The sequence below is a fragment of the Podarcis bocagei genome (assembly GCF_964188305.1).
Source record: "Podarcis bocagei genome assembly, chromosome: 4".
NCBI lineage: Eukaryota > Metazoa > Chordata > Lepidosauria > Squamata > Lacertidae > Podarcis > Podarcis bocagei.
The window spans coordinates 98,821,451-98,841,685 of record NC_138128.1 but is presented as its reverse complement, the minus strand read 5'-3'; the positions used below and the strand labels follow the sequence as shown (position 1 = coordinate 98,841,685).

The following is a 20,235-nucleotide window of genomic DNA, read 5'->3' as shown; positions in this document are numbered from 1 at the left end:
ACCAGAAATTCAGAATGTGTCTGAAATACATTGAACAGCACAATTTATAATATCAGCGCCCTGAATGCGTTTGGCCCTGGGATTGCCTTAGGGAGGACTATTGCAAAGGAGAGAGAAATTCAGTTCTTCTTCTGAAACCCACAAATGCAAACTGCTGCCTGATACACTGAAATTCAGTGGTGACACCCTGTGGGCAAAATGGGGATTGCAGCAGGAAGACATTGTTTCAGCTTTGTAATTACCGTATTTTTCACTCTATAAGACGCACCAGACCACAAGACGCACCTAGTTTTTGGAGGAGGAAAACATGAAAAAAAAATATTCTGAATCTCAGAAGCCAGAACAGCAAGAGGGATCGCTGCGCAGCCTGCATTCGCTCCATAAGATGCACACACATGTCCCCTTACTTTTTAGGAGGGAAAAAGTGAGTCTTATAGAGCAAAAAATACGGTAACTAAGGACTGTTTCATGTGAGCTTTTTCATACCTGGGAATGCAAAGGCAAAACATGCACTATTGGTTGGCCTGTGGGAGGCATGTGCAAGCTTTCCCTGTAGGCAGCAGAAAACTGTGTTGCATGTCTTGTCCTCGACTTGTATTGATCCTTATGGATAGGTTATTGAGGTACGTTGATTATTTTGAACTTAGATGTCAAATGCACAGTTTCTCTCATCATCTCCCCCTTCTGTTCCAAATCAAGATATAGATGAATGCTCCTTCGAAAGGACCTGCGACCATACCTGTATCAACTACCCTGGGAGTTTTGAATGCCTGTGTCATAAAGGCTACACGTTATATGGAATGACACACTGCGGAGGTTTGGAGAGTTTGATTCATTTTTCATTCTTTGCTTAGTGACATCTCTCCATAAGGCTTTAGAATTGCAGAGTTAAGAGTTGTAGAGTTGGAAGGGACCCTGAGGGTCACCTAGCCCAGGCATGGCCAAACTTGGCCCTCTAGATGTTTGGGGACTACCATTCCCATCATCCCTGACTGCTGGTCCTGTTAGCTAGGGATGATGGGAGTTGTAGTCCCAAAACATCTGGAGGGCCAAGTTTGGCTGTGCCTGATCTAGTGCAACTCCCTGCAATGCAATACAGTCCTACCTTGGATTCCGAACGCCCTGGAACTCATATGTTTTGGCTCCTGAACGCCGCAAACGTGCAAGTGATTGTTCTGGTTCTTTTGGAACCCGAACATCCGATGGGGCTTCCACGGCTTCTGATTGGCTGCAGGAGCTTTCTCCTACAAGTTGGATGGCCATCTGCTATGGATGCTTTAGTTGAGATTCCTGAATTGCAGGGAGTTGGACTAGATGACCCCTTCCAACTCTACAATTCTGGGATTTTGTGACCGGGAAACCATCTGGACCTGGCACCTGCCCATTCTTTATTCGCTTAACAATGCTTCTCATTTCTTCCACCTTCAGTGTCTCAGCAAGGTAATCTGCCTGATCTAAGGAGAGCAGGCCAAACTAGGAAGAAAACCCATCATCTCTGGTGCCCAACAGGGCCTCCAGCGTTGATGCAAAGCAAAATATAAGTTCTGGAACTAGAGATTCATATCTGTGGGCATGGTGTAATTCTTGTCTTGATCACCCTTAATTATAGGGACGCAGCTCCTAGTCTGTTGTTGACTTAGAGGGTAGGCCAACAGCAGGCTGGGCTTCTGTCCTCTTTCCCTTAGCACTGCTTTAAGTAGGCCGGGGGGAGTCGGCCTTAGAGGCAAAGGGCAAATTCAAATCACACACAACTGAGCTCTGCATGCAGCTGTCATGGGCTGGCTGGACGCAGAGGAGTGGTGGGAGGCATCAGCTGGGGAACCCCCAGGGGAAGAAGGCTCAGAACCCAGGGACTGGTGGTGGGACAGTGATGAGTGGTCAGAGGGAGCAGACTGGGAGGAAGAGGTGTCAGAAGCAGAAGAGGCAACAGGGTTTAGTGGGCAGGAAGAGTCTATGGCAGAGAGTAGTGCAGAATCAGAGGCCGGAGAGGAGTGGGGCCAATAGGCAGAGATGAAGCAGGCTGCTGAAGAATCCAGGGAATCTCCTTGTCCTGCTGTGACCATCTCCCTTCTTTCCTGGTCTGAGGTATGAAGCGGGCAGAGCAGAGATAGACAAGGTGTCAAAGACTCAGGCTGGATCTAGACACATCAAAAAAGCGTTTCAGGAAAACGTGTTGTAAACCTCAGAGTGGAAAATCACGTTGGCGAAAGATGGAACTCCACAGCGCCATCTGGTGTCACAGTGTAATAACACCTATGCAGTGGAACCTCCGGATACGAACTTAATTAGTTCTGGGGGTCCATGCGCAACCTGAAAAGTCTGCAACCAGAGGCGCTGCTTCTTCCTCGCATGTGTGTGGAGCGATAGAGTGCTTCTGCGCATGCATGCACGGCGAAACCCAGAAGTATACACTTCTAGGTTTGCTGCGTTCGCAACCCGAAAGTTATGTTCCCCAAAGGTAACGTAACCCGAGGTACCACTGTAAAACGCTTTTTCTTTACTAACATAGCTGAGTCCTCAGGTGGCTTGGGAAGGAGCCTCATTGGGGCAAGACCTACTGGGAAGAGTTGCTGTGCTCACTAGGCCTGAGCTGTTTTGTTTCTTTGAACAGAGAGTTAACTTCACTGGTACCTTGTGAAAATAAAAAAATTCCTTCCAGTAGCACCTTAAAGACCAACTAAGTTAGTTCTTGGTATTAAGGCCTTTCGTGCATGCACACGAAAGCTCATACCAAGAACTAACTTAGTTGGTCTTTAAGGTGCTACTGGAAGGAATTTTTTTATTTTGACTATGGCAGACCAACACGGCTACCTATCTGCAACTGGTACCTTGTGAGTTACTGTTGCCCTGGGTCAGGGGACTGCCATCTGAACGGGGAAGCAGGCAGGGGGGTACAGAAAGCCACACCTCCAGTGGATCAGAGGGGGAAGGGAGTAGTCAAGTGAAGGGAGGGCTCAAAGATGCTACTGAGAGCCCAAGCACCTCCCCTAGCTCAGCCGGCCAGGAGGCACGCACGCCGTTTCTGTTGCCCGTAAGGAGGGGAGGTGGAGATTTGGGGTGTCTTAAGTTCTTATGCTGGGGGAGAAACCAGAAGGGGGCGCTCCCGGAATCTGCAAGTGACTAAGACAGACATGAACTTTGGGGTTCTGCACTGTAAATAGTTTGCACCAATAAAAACCTGCAAACGACAGGCCAGAGTCATGAGCAACCACTTCCCCACCTGACCCCCTGCTTCCAACACCTGCCCTGACAGCTCTTTGGACAATATTAAACTACAGTTTAAACCTTTAATGAAAGCTGTCTTCTAATAGCAGTCAGGGTTTAGAATACCTTTCTGACAGTAAAAGCTGTTTGACAGTAGGACGGATCCCCTCAGGAGGTGGTGGCCTCTCATTCCCTGGAGGTTTTTAAGCAGAGGTTGAGTGGCCATCTGTCAGGGATGCTTTAGTTGAGATTCCTACATCGCAGGGGGGTTGGACTAGATGACCCTGGGGGCTCATTCCAACTGTACAGTTCTATGAAACTGTGATTCCTTGAGGCGTAAGCTGTTACAGGTCAGTTTCTTGACTAGTCTTCATTTTCTTTCTACGCAATGTCACGGCCCACCGTTAAGGCCTTAGCAGTCTCTCATTCTGTCAGCAGAAAAGCCACAGAACCCTCATTCAGTTCTACAAGCATCCTTGCCATTTGTGAGGGAAAATGTGGGTCATTCAGCAGAGAAGTGTCCAGGTGTCAGGTCTTAGATTTTGCAAGGATTGGAGGGAGACAGAAAAATAGGCATGGCCCACAATTACTATTGCACGAACTCTGGAGTCCACAAGAAGAATGAACATGGAATCAGGAAAATAATAATCTAACTTAAAGCAGTTCTGGTGGACAGACAACAGGAAGGAATAGTCACACCTGATAGTATTTACTTACAGTGCAACACTAATTCATTTAAATGTACTTTCAGATATTGATGAATGCAGTATCAGCAATGGGAGCTGTGACTATGGATGCCTCAATACAGTGGGAAGTTACGAATGTGTATGTCCATTGGGGAAGAAGCTACACTGGAATAAAAAAGATTGTATTGGTAGGTAACATTTTGGAACAGGGCACCTTCCTCTTTTTTCACTTCTTTCACTGATGAGCAGCTTATTGATATATTAAATATATAAAATTGCATGTCAGAAAACTCCAAGGGCAACAGATGTAATGTTACCCTGATTAGGAAACCCAGTCCTTGCAATTCTGTATTTTTAGATAACACAATTTGAGAAAGATATTTCTGAGGAGTCCGCTACTTGTTTAAATAGTTAATTAACCCTCAGTGAGTTAGGGACTTCCCCTGCGTGTGAAGACAGGCTGTGGCGGATTGAGTCAAGAGTCCAGTGGAGACTGGAACGCCTCCCACAGCCCCCGGCAAGAGCTACCTCTGCTTGAACTTCTCTCCTTTTTTTTCCTCGGCTTGGTTGGCTTGACGGCATGGCCCAGCCTAGTTTGAGGGCGATCTCGCTCAAAAAAAAAAGCTCAACAACTTTCTGCTCCCCCCCCCCCGATTGTCCAGATTTTCACTTCTGTTTTCTTAATTTTGGTTTCAAAAAAACAGGAGTTCTTTTATACGTGGAAATATATGGTAATTTTAGTTCTCTGTCTGTACAATAATCTCCAAGCCTAGACAGTTGTCTTTCTAGACCTAACTGTGTAAAACAAGAACCATATTGTCTGTATATAAAAGAACAGAAGTCTTAGGAGGTCCAGTTGTAGAGATTCAGCCTTAGAATTATAGCTGTGAGAAAAAGGTTGAAGCGCATGGGAATCAGAATGCATTTTTGTTTAACTCCTTCTTTTGTTGGAATTGTATTTGTCAAAAGAGCCTGAGAGTCCTACTCTGATTTTAGCGGAAGTATTGCTAGAAAGCTCATGGAGCAGATGCAAAAGATGTTTATATCATCCCACAAAAGATGTTTTAGGGTCCTTAATACATTGTTGGGTAAGACTTGGTTAAGAGTTTGTGTCAAACTTGAAACCAATTGCAGAGTTGAAAAGGATAATGAAAACATTCACAATTTTAAGTAGCTTTAATACCCTGTATCAGTTTGTGTCTATTAAATTCCATTGCCTGAGGATACAGGTGACAGCTTCTGGTTGGTTCTCAAAAATGCATATCACTTTTAAATGCACACATGTGTTAAGATTTGAAATGGAAATGTGTTATACCATCTTGTATCCAGGGTTGATTGGCTTCAACATTAATTTTTGTATTTATGAGGTGGCTTTATGAAGGAGGAGATCATCCCAGCCCTCAAGCGAAGGCCTTAGGCTTACATGCACCCTCTGCTTATCCCTTCCTCTGCTTCCCACTCCAGTCTGAAAAATGAATGAGCTTAACTGGAGGATCCCGCAGACGTTATCTGAACCAGTGATTTCCTGTTTCTTCTTCCTCAGAGATGGTGAAATGCCTTCCGAATGCCAAGCCAGCTCCAAAGGCCCAGTTGGTCTGCAGCAAATTGGGAGGGATGGAAAGCTGTTTCTTATCATGTCCATCCAATACGCTTTTTGTCCCAGGTTGGTATTAAAGAGCATATTGTTTTTCTTAAATTCCATTCCTGGCTTTATTGAAGTCCAAAGAAGGTAAAAAAAATAAAAATATGCTGAAGGAAGGTCTTTTTAGATTAGTCTTTATTTGCATGGGAAAACAAACAGATAAGTCCCACCCACATAATTGATCAAGGTGCTGTTTGGATGGTAATGCCCATCAATCAATAAATAAAAGTTCTGAGCAATGGACAAAGGTTGGTCTTAACTCAGATGAGTAAATGAAAGAAAGGCCTTCCACCATCTCAGTATATTTCGTGGTGTGTTCTTTTTTCTTTTCCTCAGACACAGAGAATAGTTATTCAGTAAGCTGTGGAGTGCCAGGGCAGCAAGGCAAGTCGCTTCAGAAACGCAATAACACTCTTCCTAGCTGTGCAGGTAAGTATTACTCCATAGAATCTGGTGATAGATGTAACTCCCAAACACCCATTGTCCTGATATGATCTTATTTATATCTTCTTCCATTATGTGTACAGTGGCACCTTGGGTTACAGACGCTTCAGGTTACATACGCTTCAGGTTACAGACTTCGCTAACCCAGAAATATTACCTCAGGTTAAGAACTTTGCTTCAGGATGAGAACAGAAATCATGCTCCGGCGGCGCGGCGGCAGCAGGAGGCCCCATTAGCTAAAGTGGTGCTTCAGGTTAAGAACAGTTTCAGGTTAAGAACGGACCTCCGGAACGAATTAAGTTCTTAACCCGAGGTACCACTGTAGCTGCTTTCTTGTATCTCATCATCATCATCATCCTACTCGTACTAACCATCCCAGGGCACTCAACCGCTGCCACAGCGGAAAGTGTCCTTTCTTCTATGAGATCAAAATGAGCAGATAGCAGCAAAGGTTGCTAGGTTCATAGCAGGGGCAGTCAGAATAAGGGCCACTAACTGACAGCTGATTCAGGACTTTAAATTGTGCTCTTATATCAAATTTCCTTTTCTGCGTACACTGTAATGTTTTACTGTTGCTGTGGCCATTGGCTAATGCGAACAAAGTTTTATCTTATCTTATACAGTGGTGCCCCGCAAGACGAACGCCTCGGAAGACGAAAAACTCGCTAGACGAAGGAGTTTTTCGTTTTCTTAGCCGCTTCGCAAGACGCATTTCCCTATGGGCTTGCTTTGCAAAATGAAGCTTGCCCCGCAAGCTCCGGGGACAGCGGGAAGCGCAGCGCGTCTTCCCCGCTGTCCCTGGACCTCTTTTGAAGCAAGGGGCGGCGGGGAGAAGATCGCTTCTCCCCGTTGCCAGCCCCGCAATCTCCGGGGACAGAGGGGAAGGCGCGCGCGTCTTCCCCTCTCTCCCCGGACCCCTTTTGAACCAAGGGGCAGCAACGGGAAGAAGCGATTCTCCCCGCTGCCCCTTCCCTTGCTTTAAAACAGGTCCCCTCTGTCCCCGGACGGTCTCCATAGGAACGCATTGATTGATTTTCAATGCATTCCTATGGGAAACCATGCTTTGCAAGACGAAAAACTCGCAAGAAGAAAAAATTTGCGGAACGAATTAATTTCGTCTTGCGAGGCACCACTGTATATGGTTAATCTGAGGTACCACTGTAATTATACAGAAAGGATGGGAACCACTGGCTTGAAAAGTTGCTTAGCCTCCAGGATTCCCCTTCTGGCTCCCAGCACAACCTTTGACTCCAGCCCTCCTCACCCTTGCTATCAACTTTGGCTGCATTTCCCCATGTGACCTGAGACAGAGGAAAAGGGCTCTTTATCACCATCTTCACCATCACCATTTTATTAGTTGATAAATAAAGGCAGCTTACAACATGGAAAGATTCACATAATTACAACGGTAGTCCTAAGCTATAAATAGAACATCAAAAGGTACACAAGCAAATTGGACAATTCCCACATAACATTAATAACAGCAACAAACTCCACTAAGCAACGCCCCAGTCCAAGAGTCTGTTCAGCAGCCTGATATTTTGTAGCTGGAGTCACGGCCCACCCAAGCCAGGTGGGAAAATTATTGTTATTATTTATTGAATTAATATACCGCCCTATATCAGGAGGTCTCAGGGCAGTTCACAGAATAAAATCAAAATATAAAACCACAAAATACATAGTCAAAATACAAACAGCAACCCAATAACCCCCCCCCCCAAAAAACCCCCACATTTTAAAAGGACATAAAAGGCTGCAAGGCAGGAAACTGGTCTTCCAGGACTCATAGCCAAGGTTATTATTATTGTATTATTATTTATGTAGGTGTCTACCATCCTTCATTCGCAGATCTCAGGCAGTTCACAACATCAATTTACAATATAAAAAACCACAAAATACATAGTAAAAATAAGAACAACAACAGTCAATAATCCCTCCTCCCCGGGTGTCTTTCCTGTCTTCCATATTGTGATTTATTCTGATATTTCAGAAGAGGTGGAGCATTTTTCAGTTGCTGGGCTTCTTTTAGAACCCTCTTCCATGTTCACATCCCCTGCATCTAATTGTACTCCAGCTAGGAATTATTCTTCATGCAGAAAAGTAGTCTCTCTAACTCCATTATCTGTGGTAGGAAACCTGTGAAGTAATTCAAGACAGCTTATATCTCGTTTAATCTGCAAAAAACTAAATATCCAGGCCTGTCTTCAGGTTATCTTAAAAATACAGCACGACTGAAAACTTTTAATTTTATTTCTCTAGACATATTAGTACCACCCATCAAGCAGAAAGCTCGTTTTAAAATCAAGGATGCAAAATGTCACTTAAGACCTCGCAGCAAAGAAAAAATTAAAGATGTTGGAAATCAGCAGGCTGTTATAGGTATGTGGGGTCCGTGAGCAGAAAATTCCGTGCTGGTTTTTCTCTATTCGGCAAATAAATAAGAGGATGGGCAGTAACTTTTGAGCTACATTTGCAGCTCAGCTTTTCACCTTTTGGATGTGATTGGTGATTTACCATGATTTACTATGTCAAGTGCTTGTTTTGTTGGAGGGCCTTTGTAAATATATGTCATTGCTGGGGGAGGGGGCTGTAATTGGCCCTGAGCAATGCAGTGGTGGAGAAAGGGGGTGCGGGGAGTGCGGAACGACCCAGGTGTCATCACTGAGGGGGGGGGGTGACAAAATGACAAAAGTATGAGTTTTTAAAAATTAAAAATTGGGCTCACAAAATTTTTTTGTTCAGTCAACAAACGTAACGAACCGCGGCTGGCGCTGGGCGCCACACTGCGGGGGCCGGCACTTAACGCAGGGCCTGCAGCGTGCCCAAGCCACATGTCTCTCCTGGGGGTGACGTGGTGGCTTTGGCGCCTGCAGCCTGGGTGCTGCATGAAACGGCAGCGTGGGGCCCAGCGCCTCCCCCTCAGCCACCCTACAGCTGAGGGGGAGGCAGCGGAGAGACTCCACGCAGCACACCACACCCCCAGGGGTGGTTCGCCTCGCCCCCATGGGCGGCTCACCCTGCTCCCGGCTGCAGGACGCGCACACCGCACCAGGCACCCAAGCAGCTAGTTACACTGCTGGGGCAATGTATTGATACATCGCCCAGGACCAGTATTGCAATGGCAGCTTCACCTGGCGGGATATCACAAGGGAAACCAATGCCGCTCCTAAATCCAGCGCCTCTTTCGACATTGGGCCGCTGGGAGCAGAGGAGCTCAGGAACAGTAGCTCTGCAAAGGAAGGCGCAAGCTGTATTGCCAGGTTGAGTTCTATTTTAGTAGTAGGCGTAAAGCTTCTTTTGGGGCATTCACTGAATAAGTGGACGTTTCAGATACCTGAGGTTTTGATCATGAAGATTCTGCTGCGCAGGTGTTACTGCTGCAACTGCAGCCATGCTACTTTGACCCTTGATTTCTTTTCCATGTTGCTTCTGTTTTGCAAAGGAGGTCAATTCCCTTGTACAGACAACTGCCAGGTAACCTTTGTGAACCTCAAGTGCGACTCCTCCAAGAAGAAACGCCGAGGCCGGAAATCGCCGTCCAAGGAAGTGTCCCACATCACAGCTGAGTTTGAAATGGAGATGAAGTCAGAAGAAGTCTCAGGTTTGTGAAAGACCATCTCCGTTTAGCATATGTTGCACTTTTAAAAAATTGCCTGCCTGCTTTGTGCATTAGCAACAACAAAAAAGAATTACTTCTGTGGCAGATTCACTCTATTATGATGATTATGACTATTATTTATAATATACTGTGTGGCATGCTTTTTTTTTACAAACATTTTGCACCCTCTGCGGGAGCTCTTACTAGTAAAGGATGAACTATCCTGGTTCTAGGGTGGAGATTTGCCCCAAGCTGCAACGTTATTCCCCTTTTCATTTTCCCTTAATCTTAGATGGCAACCTTTGACTTCTATGGAATAAAGGGGTCTGCTGTTGGACATGGGTGAGAGAGCAGGACTAAACCTGGTCCTTGCCCCCTAGTGAACCCCCCCCCACACACACACACAGGGAATAAAGCCTCCTCCTAAATCTATAATAGTTCCATCCTTGCTCCTTGGTCACACTTTTCTCCTTGGTGCTTTTCTGTGGCAAGATTTACATACCCTAAATCATGGGTAGGCAAACTAAGGTCCACGGGCTGGATCCGGCCTGCGGACGGTCCGGAAATCGCTGAGTGGATCGCCAGCGCACACATTCTTTCTCTCCCTCTCCCTCACTGCGGCACCACCGCCTCCCTCCCTCCTCCTGGGTTCTCCCCGCCCTGCCTAGAGGAGGAAGGGGGCTGGGCTTTGTTGGTGCCAGCAGCAGCAGCAGCACTCGAGTGGCCGCCATTTTAAGCAGCCCCTCTCCAGAGCCCTTTCACACGCTGCTCATCGTCCTGCCACCAGCCCCTGCCACTCACAAGACACAGGTAAGCAGCCACAGGGGCTCGTGGGGCTATTGCATAATTCCCCCCCCAAAAAAAAATATAGTCCAGCCCCCCCCCCAAGGTCTGAGGGACAGTGGACTGGCCCCCTGCTGAAAAAGTTTGCTGACCCCTGCTCTAAATAGAAATGCCACTCTTGTGTTCCTTTATGATTGCTGCTGCGGTTGTAACTTGCTGATGCTGCGGTGACAGATTCTTTCTTTCTTTAAACTATTAGCCACTCTTAAATCTTACCTCTCAGAGCAACATTCAGCATAAGATATTAGAAAAATGAATGCAATAACACAGCAACAAATTGTCCAGGGTGATTAATAGTCCCATAATAAATAAGTATAAATGGGCAAAGCACCAGCTTTAAATCCTAGGCATTTTTTAAATTAAAGAGCACCAAAGGGAGGCTAAAAGACAATGCTAGGCTAGCCTCTCTAAGAATGAAGTTCCACAGACCAGGCGTCAGAGTTGAAAAGGCCCCATCTCTTGTCACACACACACACACCCCTCTTATTTCAGGTCGGCATAGTTAGCAGGGCCTGTGACGTCATTGCAGGAAAAGGTATAAGAAATCATTTTGTCTCATCATCTGACAGTTGAGCCTGATTCACACATGGAGCCTCCCACAGAACTTGTCACATAATATAACAGGATGGACAAAACTCAGCCTTGTCAGACATTTCTGGGAGTGGTTCCCCTTATGGTGTTTCTGTATTTCCTTATCAGGATAATCCAACCATTGCTGCTGCAGAGACATCTAACATACTTTAATTATTGTGTCTGTTTATTTCTCCCAAGTTATACTAGGGTGTCTGTTCTAAATCTGGATTTCGTTTCCTTACCGTTTCTCCACTTAGACACCTGCAATGTCGACTGTTTGAGGAAAAGGATGGAGCAGAAGCTACAGTCAGCAATCAAAACCTTGAGGAAATCTATTAACAAACAGCAATTTTACATTCAGTTTTCGGGGACAGAGTATGAAGTGGCTCAGAGAGCAGCGAAAGTTGTTGCTGAAGGACATGACGCCTGCAGTACAGGACAAGTGCAGCAGGACGGGAAATGCGGTAAGACCCAAGTAAAATGCTACAAGCCCAAGCACAGAAACAGACTCTGTTACAACCTTCGAAGGTATGGAGGCTGGAAGCTAGGAGAAAAGAAAGCCTGGTGTAGGAGTCCAAACTCTGGACTACCAGGCAGAACAGTATAGAGGGCTGGAGAGGCTTTGTGTTTTACCAGAAAGGAGCACATTGCAAACTCAGTACTGAAATGCTTCACCTACCATATTGTAATTTAAGAAAGAAGGTTCAGAGCTTACTTGTAATGTTAGTAGTGATGCTTTGTGATAACATCTAAGAGTTTGGCCTAGAGATTGCAGTGTCTTGTTGGCCTCCCTAGTAGTGCTGTGAAGACAAATCATAATCATAATACTAGAATAAAGGTACTTAATATAGATTCCATTTTTATTTTCCCAGTTACCTGCAGCACAGGCACCTATTATAGTGGAGAACATAATCAGTGCATTCCTTGCTCACCAGGAACATACCAAGACACCGAAGGTCAACTTTCCTGTGAACCTTGCCCAAGCAATGATGGACAGGGAGTAGCAGGTGCACGGAATGTGTCAGAATGTGGAGGCAAGTTTACTTTGATTCTACGTGTTGCATGCAGGAGTTGGGTATCAAGGCTGAGAACAGGGAGAGAAGGAAATCTGTGGTGCCCCCCATTGTCAGCGTTTCATTTCAGCTTGTCTGCTTCAGGTAGACAGTAGCAGGTCAGAAGATTCTGAGATGTATTCTTGGGTAGCCTTACCAACCTAGTTCTCATTTCACTGGTGTGGCAAAGCTGTGTCTGAGCTGCATCACTTTAGGCTACTCCATACATACAAACAAACTCTTTCCATGTAGAAAATAACCTGATGTTCAGAATCGGTGTGGGAAAAGTCTGGGACTTCCCAGAAACTTCTCTCATAATCAAGAATATGATGACATCAAAAGGCCTGTGAAACTGCCACTTCCCTCTAAGCATGGGGAGCAATTACAATGTTGTGTACACAAAAAAGCTTGGGAATCAGGATATTTTGTCATTAATCTGGAAAAGATTAATTGTAAGCCCACTTTCAGTCTGAACTGATACGAACTGGGCTAAGATGGTGGGTCTTCCTGTCTCTCTGTTTATGAGGCATTTATTTATTGAGGGAGTTACTACAGACCTATTTTAGTGGCAGCATCTATTGTTATACATATCTAAAATGTTGAGAGAACCCACTAAGGTTGGACTTTTTTGTCCTATTCATTCTGCACCTTGGACTTTGTATCCTAAATTCCCATTCATGAGATCAGTTCATCTGCATCTCCAATAGATGTTTGGAGGGTGGCAACGCGAGAAAAGGCCTTTTCCGTGCTGGCCTCCTGATTCTGCCGTGCTCTCCTCAGGGAAGCCTGCCTGGTGCCAGTTTTGTCATCTTTCCGGCACTAGGTGAATAAGTTTTTATTCTCCTGGAATCTGGGCACCATTGCTGGTTGAGCTTTTGGTAGCTACTGGTTTTAGATTACTATTTCTTTGGATGAACACTTTTACTATTTCATATTTGTAGTGTTTTATTGATTTTGTTAATGTATTTTGTATTTTTTAAATTATAAATTGCTTTAGGACACTTCTGAATGTGTGAAGTGCCATATAAATATAATTAAAATAAACCCATATTGGGCATGTTTAAATTCTATTAATGTAAGTGAGAAACAGGAGTGCCAACTTGAATAAAATATTGGGGGGGGGGATAAGCCCCGCCCCGCATAATCAATCACAAGACACACACTCCATTTGAATGGCAATGCCCATCAACTTTGGGGAGTCCTGGCCCCTCAAATATTTTATAGGGGGGCAAAAGGACCTTGGCCCCTAGGAGTTGGCTCCCATGGTGAGAAACAATTAAGCATGTGCAAAACTGTCGTAATGTAATCAATGGCATCCTGCAGCTGCAATGATATGCACATTTACCTAGGAATGAGTCCCACTGGAATCAATGGGACTCACTTTTGAGCATGTCTGGGGAATCTTTGACTTTCCAGGTGCTGTTGGAGCACAGCTTCCATCATCTTTGACCACTGGCTGTGCTGGCCAAGGCTGATGGAACTAGAGTCCCACAACATCTGGAGGGCCAAACGTTCCTCAGCCCTGCTTTAAAGGATATGTGCACAGTCAGGCTGAAAAGAGCTTAACTTTGTTTAGATCATTCCTGTTTCAATAGCTGCAGAATCCACACATTCACAGACTCTGCACTGCTCACTTAATAGATTTAAGTAAGCAGAGAGTGACTGACGTTGCTGATCTCTCACCTGAGAGCTTCGACTAGTCCTTTAATCCTAAAGGACCACTTCCAGTTTACACCAAAGAAAGAGCAGGCAAAACTTTCATTTCTAAATGTTTCTGATAAAAAAATATTTTTGCATTTCCGTAGAGGTAATAACACAGTAGAACTTCTCAATTTCTAGGGCAGTGTTCTCCTGGATATTTTTCTTCTGATGGCTTTAAACCTTGTAGACTATGTCCCCTGGGCACATATCAGTCTGAACCAGGAAGGACCCTCTGTTTTCCGTGTGGCGGGGGACTGGTGACAAAATACGAAGGCGCAATGTCGTTTCAGGACTGTGAAACAAAAGGTATGTTTTAAAGTTGACATAGGCAGCTGGGTTTCTGGGAGCTCAGTCTGCCCCTCTTGAGCTTCTCATCCTAAATATAGCCATTCCCCCGGACTTTATCTTCCATTCATGCCCAGGATTTGGTCAAAATGCTTTTTAGACCCTCTTTCCCATTGTATACACAAACAGATGTTATTTGAGGGTTTTGCCCTAATGCCGCCTGGCATTTTTCTTTCACACTACCATTTTTAATTTATTTTCCTCCAACTAATCCCTCTCAAAATCTAACATATTAAAGTACATGTAAAATATTACTCCTGACACACACACACACACACACACACACACACACACACACACACATATATATATATATATATATATATATATATATATATAATATTTATTATTTTTAAAAATCCTCTGTGTAACCTTTTGTGGTGAATGAAACTGCTGCCTTTATCGCTTACCTTCCTCAGCCACCAATCATTCCTGGTAAAATCTCTGTTTTCTCTCTAACAGCCAGGTTAACCTGTAGGCATAAGACAAGATTTTATTTTCAAGTTGAAGGAAACTTATTTACAACAATAAATTAGCAGACTGGATATTAAAACTCAGTGTGCTGGATAGTAGACAGGCATTGTTCAGTGCTTGCTTACAAGTTATTATATCTTTGAGGCAGTATCTTCCCTCCTGAGCTAATTTATTTCCCTAACCTATTATCAGGTTGCCCTTATCTTAACTCCTCCACAGCAACTCTATAAAAGCAGCAGCCAAAAAAATGGGTCAACAGAAGTAAGAAGACTAAAACTTTTAGTTCAGATGGATTCATAAGAAATGCAAGGAGTTTGTCAAAATGGCACCTGCAGTTCCACTTGCCTTGTGTCCAGGTGTCATTTTGGTTTGTTCCTCCCTGCGCTCACTGCCAGCAGCTAACCAGGAAACTCTTCTTTCAAATGATGCTGTGACTTAAGGTGATGCAGGGGGAACTCAAATGGTTCTGCTGTTTTTGACAAGACCCCTCTGCTCCTTATATGCCGCATGTAGTCCTACCCTAACATGTCTAGTGCATCATCCATTCTTTGTGTCTTCACCTGTAATATATTGAAAAAATAACATGCCTTTATACTACACAGTTCATTGTTCTCCTGGCCACTACTACAACTCTACAACCCACAGATGTATCAGATGTCCTGTTGGAACTTATCAGCCTGAATTTGGTCAGAACTACTGCATCGCCTGCCCTGGAAATACTAGCACTGATTTTGATGGCTCTACGAATATTACACACTGCAAAAGTAAGTCCTATTTTCTTGTGAGCAGCTGCAGTCTATAAACTGCCAGTGCTTAAGCCTGGTCATATAGTCATAGTCTGTCTGGAAGATTTTGATTTGATATTTTTTTTTACAGTCTGGTGACAAACTAAGCACACATAATTTAGGAAACCTGAAAGTCTGCTTTTTTGGAACTGTCCCTACATGACAGGGACAAAACACAGAATTTAAACAGATCCCTAGTTTCAACCAATCTACATATCTGGTCAGAAATTAGCTTTATTGGAAGGCACTGAGGAATGGCCTCCAACCCCATAAGAGTAGACTGCTGGCATATCTCAAGGCAGCTTCGCCCCATAAATCCCCCTTGCTGCCCTTTGATGGCAGTCTGAAGGACCCAATTTAGCCTGATGGATGGCACTTGTGGACCCCTAGTCTGAAGCCTGTTTAAAACTGAAACATTGCAGTCCTCTTTGTGCATACGTGTGGATTACCTGTCTATATATCTATATCTGGACACAGAAAGATAAAGGCTTTCAGAAGAGAGCATAGGCAGATTTGTACTTTTGAGATCCAGATCACAAAGTCACTCAGATAAGTTGCTGTAGTTGGTTGTTATTGTTCATAATCATTTATGAGGCACTGCTTGATATGCAAAGTGAGTTACGATCTTCGTCTTTTTCATCCTCAGAGCAGGCTTATGAGGTAGGTTATGAAAATTCCCATTTTAAAAAGAGGACATTGAAAAATTAATTAGGCAGCTCACAGAGTCCATAGCTCAGTTTCTTACCATTCCTTCCCCTGTAGATCGACAGTGTGGTGGAGAACTCGGGGACTACACTGGCTACATTGAGTCCCCCAACTACCCGGGAGATTACCCAGCAAATGTTGAATGTATTTGGAATATAAGCCCACCCCCAAAGAGGCGGATTCTCATAGTGGTCCCTGAGATATTTCTTCCTATTGAAGACGAGTGTGGTGATGTTTTAGTAATGAGGAAAAGTGGTAAGTTGTTCTGCTGTCCTAGAAAAGGCATGAAAACACGCACAGTCATACCTTGGTTTTTGAATAGCTTAGTTCTCAAACGTTTTGGCTCCTGAACACCTCAAACTCGCAAGTGAGTGTTCCAGTTTGTGAACTATTTTTGGAAGCCAAACGTCTAGCGGGGGCTTCCGCGGCTTCCAATTGGCTGCAGGAGCTTCCTGCAGCCAATCAGAAGCCGCGCTTTGGTTTCCGGACATTTTGGAAGTCAAACAGACTTCCAGAACGGATTCCGTTCGACTTCCAAGGTACAACTCTAGTGAGAATGTACATTCATAACTAAGCCAGAAGTGAACTGAACCGATTTCAGTGCTACATGGTGGCTACTTGCAACTTGGTTGCACTGACTACATGGAGAGCTGCCGCTGATATTTACTATTTAAACTCAGTAAATTCTGCAGACAGGAAATTGGAGTATGCAGTCGAGAATGTTATTTAAACTACATACTCTTACACAGTTATATTTTAAAATGGCAGCTGCTCCTGATTCCCTGGAACTCTTTCTTGCCACGTTACCTCCATGAGAACTTTTCAGATTGAACTATCGGTTACAAATTCCCCTGCTAATTCATAGCATTTCAGCCATGCACTAAGCCTAGCATTACCATTGCCCAACCCCAGCTCCAAATGGATCCCCAAAGAGGGGCATGTAAAATTGTCTGTCAGTTGAGCAATTGGCATGCGCATTGGGGGCGGGGGGGGATGTGCTTGGGGCCTGACCATCTACTGCAACGGGAGACTGTTCTGTATGGGTTGAGCATATTCATGATTGGTGTCATCTGGTCTTATGTGTACCCGTGCCTTTGGCCTACCATCAGTTCTACCACCTTTATCAGCTTCAGGGTGGCAGGCTGTGGGTTAGAGAGCTAATCTCTAATTGGGGAAGGGTCTTAGCTCAGTGACAGTGAACGTGTCTATATGAAGAAAGTCCAAGGTGCAGTCTCCCAACACATCCAGCCAAAATGATCTCAAGGATTTAGCTGGGAGAGACCTCAGAGCTGCTACCAGTTGGAGCTAATGGTACTGGTGGAAAGACCCAAAGGTCTCAAATGGTACAAGGCAGATTCACGTGTTCCCCTACTGAAAATTGTACCGTTTGGAATGCCTGGTGTTTAACCCTTTCCCAAAAAATCTGCTATATGTTTGTTTTTCTTCTGCAGCTTCACCCACATCTATTACTACATATGAAACTTGCCAGACCTATGAAAGACCGATAGCATTCACCTCCAGGTCACGAAAGTTGTGGATTCAGTTCAAATCAAATGAAGGAAACAGTGGCAAAGGATTCCAAGTCCCCTATGTAACATATGATGGTGAGGATTCTGCCCTTTCTCATCTCTGCAATACATGCAGGAAAGTAGTACAGAGGATAAAAATTAATCTCATATTTTCAGGGGCTTTCCTCTGCTGTTTAAACATATTGCTGGCCAAACATTTTTTCCTTTCTGATTTGTTCCAGTATTTTTCAGCAATTGTATTTATTTTTCTTTTTTCATTTGTTTTTATTATAGTTAATTATTTTCCATGCTGCTATATACATACCGTATTTTTCCCCCCATAGGACGCACCACCCCATAGGACACACCTAGTTTTTTGGGGGGGGAAATAAAGGGGGGAGGAATTATTTCCCCAGCCCCCAGAACAGGCTGCCGCCCCAGGGACCTCCTGCAGGGCACGCGAGGCTTATGGACATCTGCCCGAAGCAGGGGGCGGGCTCCACAGCTTGCCCCGTGCTTCGGGCTGCAGGCTGCCGCCCCAAGCTTTGCGCGCCCGGCGGGAGGTCCCACCGGGCGCGCGAGGTTTGCCGACATCTGTCCGAAGCATGAGGCGTGCTACGCAACACACCCCGTGCTTCGGGCTGCAGGCTGCTGCCCGCAAGCCTTGCGCGCCCGGTGGGACCTCCCGCCGGGCACGCGAGGCTTGAGGATAGCTTCCTGAAGCCTGGAGAGCGAGAGGGGTCGGTGTGCACCGACGCCTCTCGCTCTCCAGGCTTCAGCGAAAGCCTGCATTCGCCCCATAGGACGCACACACATTTCCCCTTCATTTTTGGAGGGGAAAAAGTGCGTCCTATAGGGCGAAAAATACGGCAATTATTTAATAAAGGTATAAGTATATCTTCTTCTAACAACTGAAAACCTTTCAGCTACTTTTGCTTTGGTTAAGTTGTTATTGTATGAATTGATTGGATTCAATGGTTTTAGGTCTGCATTGGAATGATTTCATACCTTTTAATAGTGAAGTCATAAATTCTAATAGCAAGCAAATGAAATTCAACACATTGGCTCAATTTACATAGAAACATGCCCCCCCCCTTTATATATATACAAAATGTTGGGTGGAAACTTGAGAATATCTTTCTGGTGGTTTCTCCCAGGGTTAAGAACTCCTTGCCAAAGAAGACCTAACTAGACTCATCTCTGATTATTTTTTATAGCACACAAATACATTTTCAGTTAGACATGCCTTTGGCCCATAAGCTGATTTGTAAATATGTAATGATTGTTGTTTTTTATTGATGTTTTACCTGTCTTGGTTTTTTAAACTTTGTGTTCTATTGTACTTTAGAATCATAGAATTGTAGTGTTGGAAGGGATCACAAGGGTCATCTAGTCCAACCCCCTGCAGTGCAGGAATCTTTTTCTCAACATGGGGCTCGAACCCACAATCCTGAAATTAAGAGTCTCATGCTGACTGAACTATCCCAGCCACTTAAATTGTAGTTAGCCACCTTGAACAGCATTTGGTGGAAAGGCAGAATATAAAATTAACAAATAATAAATAAATGATCTGGATAAATCTCATTGGTCCTTTTTTTCATATAACACCAAACCACTCTTTATTATTATGGGATTGAGTTTCAGGTTCATGCACTCCTCTTTCTCCTTTGGCACAGCTACAAAGATGAGACCGAAAGCTAATCAGACCATTATGTTTATTATCAAACCATTATGTTTGAAGTAGGAGAATTCTGATTAAACTATGGTTTGTTAGCAAGCCCGATCATAAACAATGGTTTGATCCTGGCTTTGTTGAACTAAGCCCAACTTTACCTGGTTTCCCTGATTTGGACATGATGAGGAAATTGAAAGCATTCGACCTCCTCCTTGTGACTGTGACAGAACTGGTTTGCAAAATATGCTTCAATATAAACTTCATTTAAACATAACACTAACCACATTTAATCCCAAAAAAGGAAAACAGAGAAGCTTGCACAAAAGAGGAGTTTTTGACCTTAGAACTTTGATTTTCTGAGTTGACCCACAACCTTGCATACGCGTTTTCTCTCTTCCCCCAACCTCCTTACGTTCTCATTGAACTGGACAGTTATGTGAGTATATAAAAAGGTTGGCCTGTTATTTCCCTTACTCACCAGCTAATATGCTTTGCCTCGTGTCCAACGTGTTTAGGTTGAGTTGAAGCAAATAAGGAGGCTTGATCAGGAGACACAATTTAGTTCAGGACAATAAGATAGTCTGACTGGTATATAAAACCTTCTGTGAACTTGAGCTGAGCGCGGCTCACTAGTCCCTGGACCCTAGAGACTTTCTGTCAGGTTATCTGGTAGTAAAAAGTTGCTAACTTCTTCTTCTTGCTGCTTGCTTTTCAGAGGATTATCAACAGTTAATTGAAGACATTGTTAGAGATGGACGTCTATATGCATCAGAAAATCATCAAGAAATTTTAAAAGTTAGTAACCTTTTCTTTAAATTTCAATGTCCAAGCTGATATTTTTCTTTCATTGTTTAGCCCTAACGCTGTGCATAAGTGATTGCAGTACTCCTAAAAAGCAGAATCTTGAAGCCAGAAGCAATTTCTAAAGGGGAAGTACAAAATGGCAATGTGCTCAGCAGAGGGCGCCATGCAAAATATACATTTGCTTTCTCTTTCTTTT

At 44.3% G+C, this 20,235-nt stretch overlaps 1 protein-coding gene across 6 annotated transcripts in view; it reads left to right on the top strand.

The window, feature by feature from the left end:
* The window catches only part of SCUBE1 (signal peptide, CUB domain and EGF like domain containing 1), a 191,909-nt gene that overhangs the window by 168,215 nt on the left and 3,459 nt on the right, over nucleotides 1-20,235 (top strand). For 5 of the 6 annotated variants that reach the window (XM_081191594.1, XM_081191592.1, XM_081191595.1 and 2 more), the window contains 13 exons: nucleotides 700-816; nucleotides 3,956-4,078; nucleotides 5,434-5,553; nucleotides 5,869-5,961; nucleotides 8,236-8,355; nucleotides 9,419-9,577; nucleotides 11,248-11,454; nucleotides 11,863-12,024; nucleotides 13,882-14,049; nucleotides 15,165-15,326; nucleotides 16,110-16,307; nucleotides 17,504-17,656; nucleotides 19,951-20,030. In XM_081191594.1, coding sequence (XP_081047720.1) covers nucleotides 700-816; nucleotides 3,956-4,078; nucleotides 5,434-5,553; nucleotides 5,869-5,961; nucleotides 8,236-8,355; nucleotides 9,419-9,577; nucleotides 11,248-11,454; nucleotides 11,863-12,024; nucleotides 13,882-14,049; nucleotides 15,165-15,326; nucleotides 16,110-16,307; nucleotides 17,504-17,656; nucleotides 19,951-20,030 — 1,862 coding nt within the window. The remainder of the gene's footprint in view (nucleotides 1-699; nucleotides 817-3,955; nucleotides 4,079-5,433; nucleotides 5,554-5,868; nucleotides 5,962-8,235; nucleotides 8,356-9,418; nucleotides 9,578-11,247; nucleotides 11,455-11,862; nucleotides 12,025-13,881; nucleotides 14,050-15,164; nucleotides 15,327-16,109; nucleotides 16,308-17,503; nucleotides 17,657-19,950; nucleotides 20,031-20,235) is intronic. The other variant, XM_081191593.1, reaches the window with a different exon arrangement.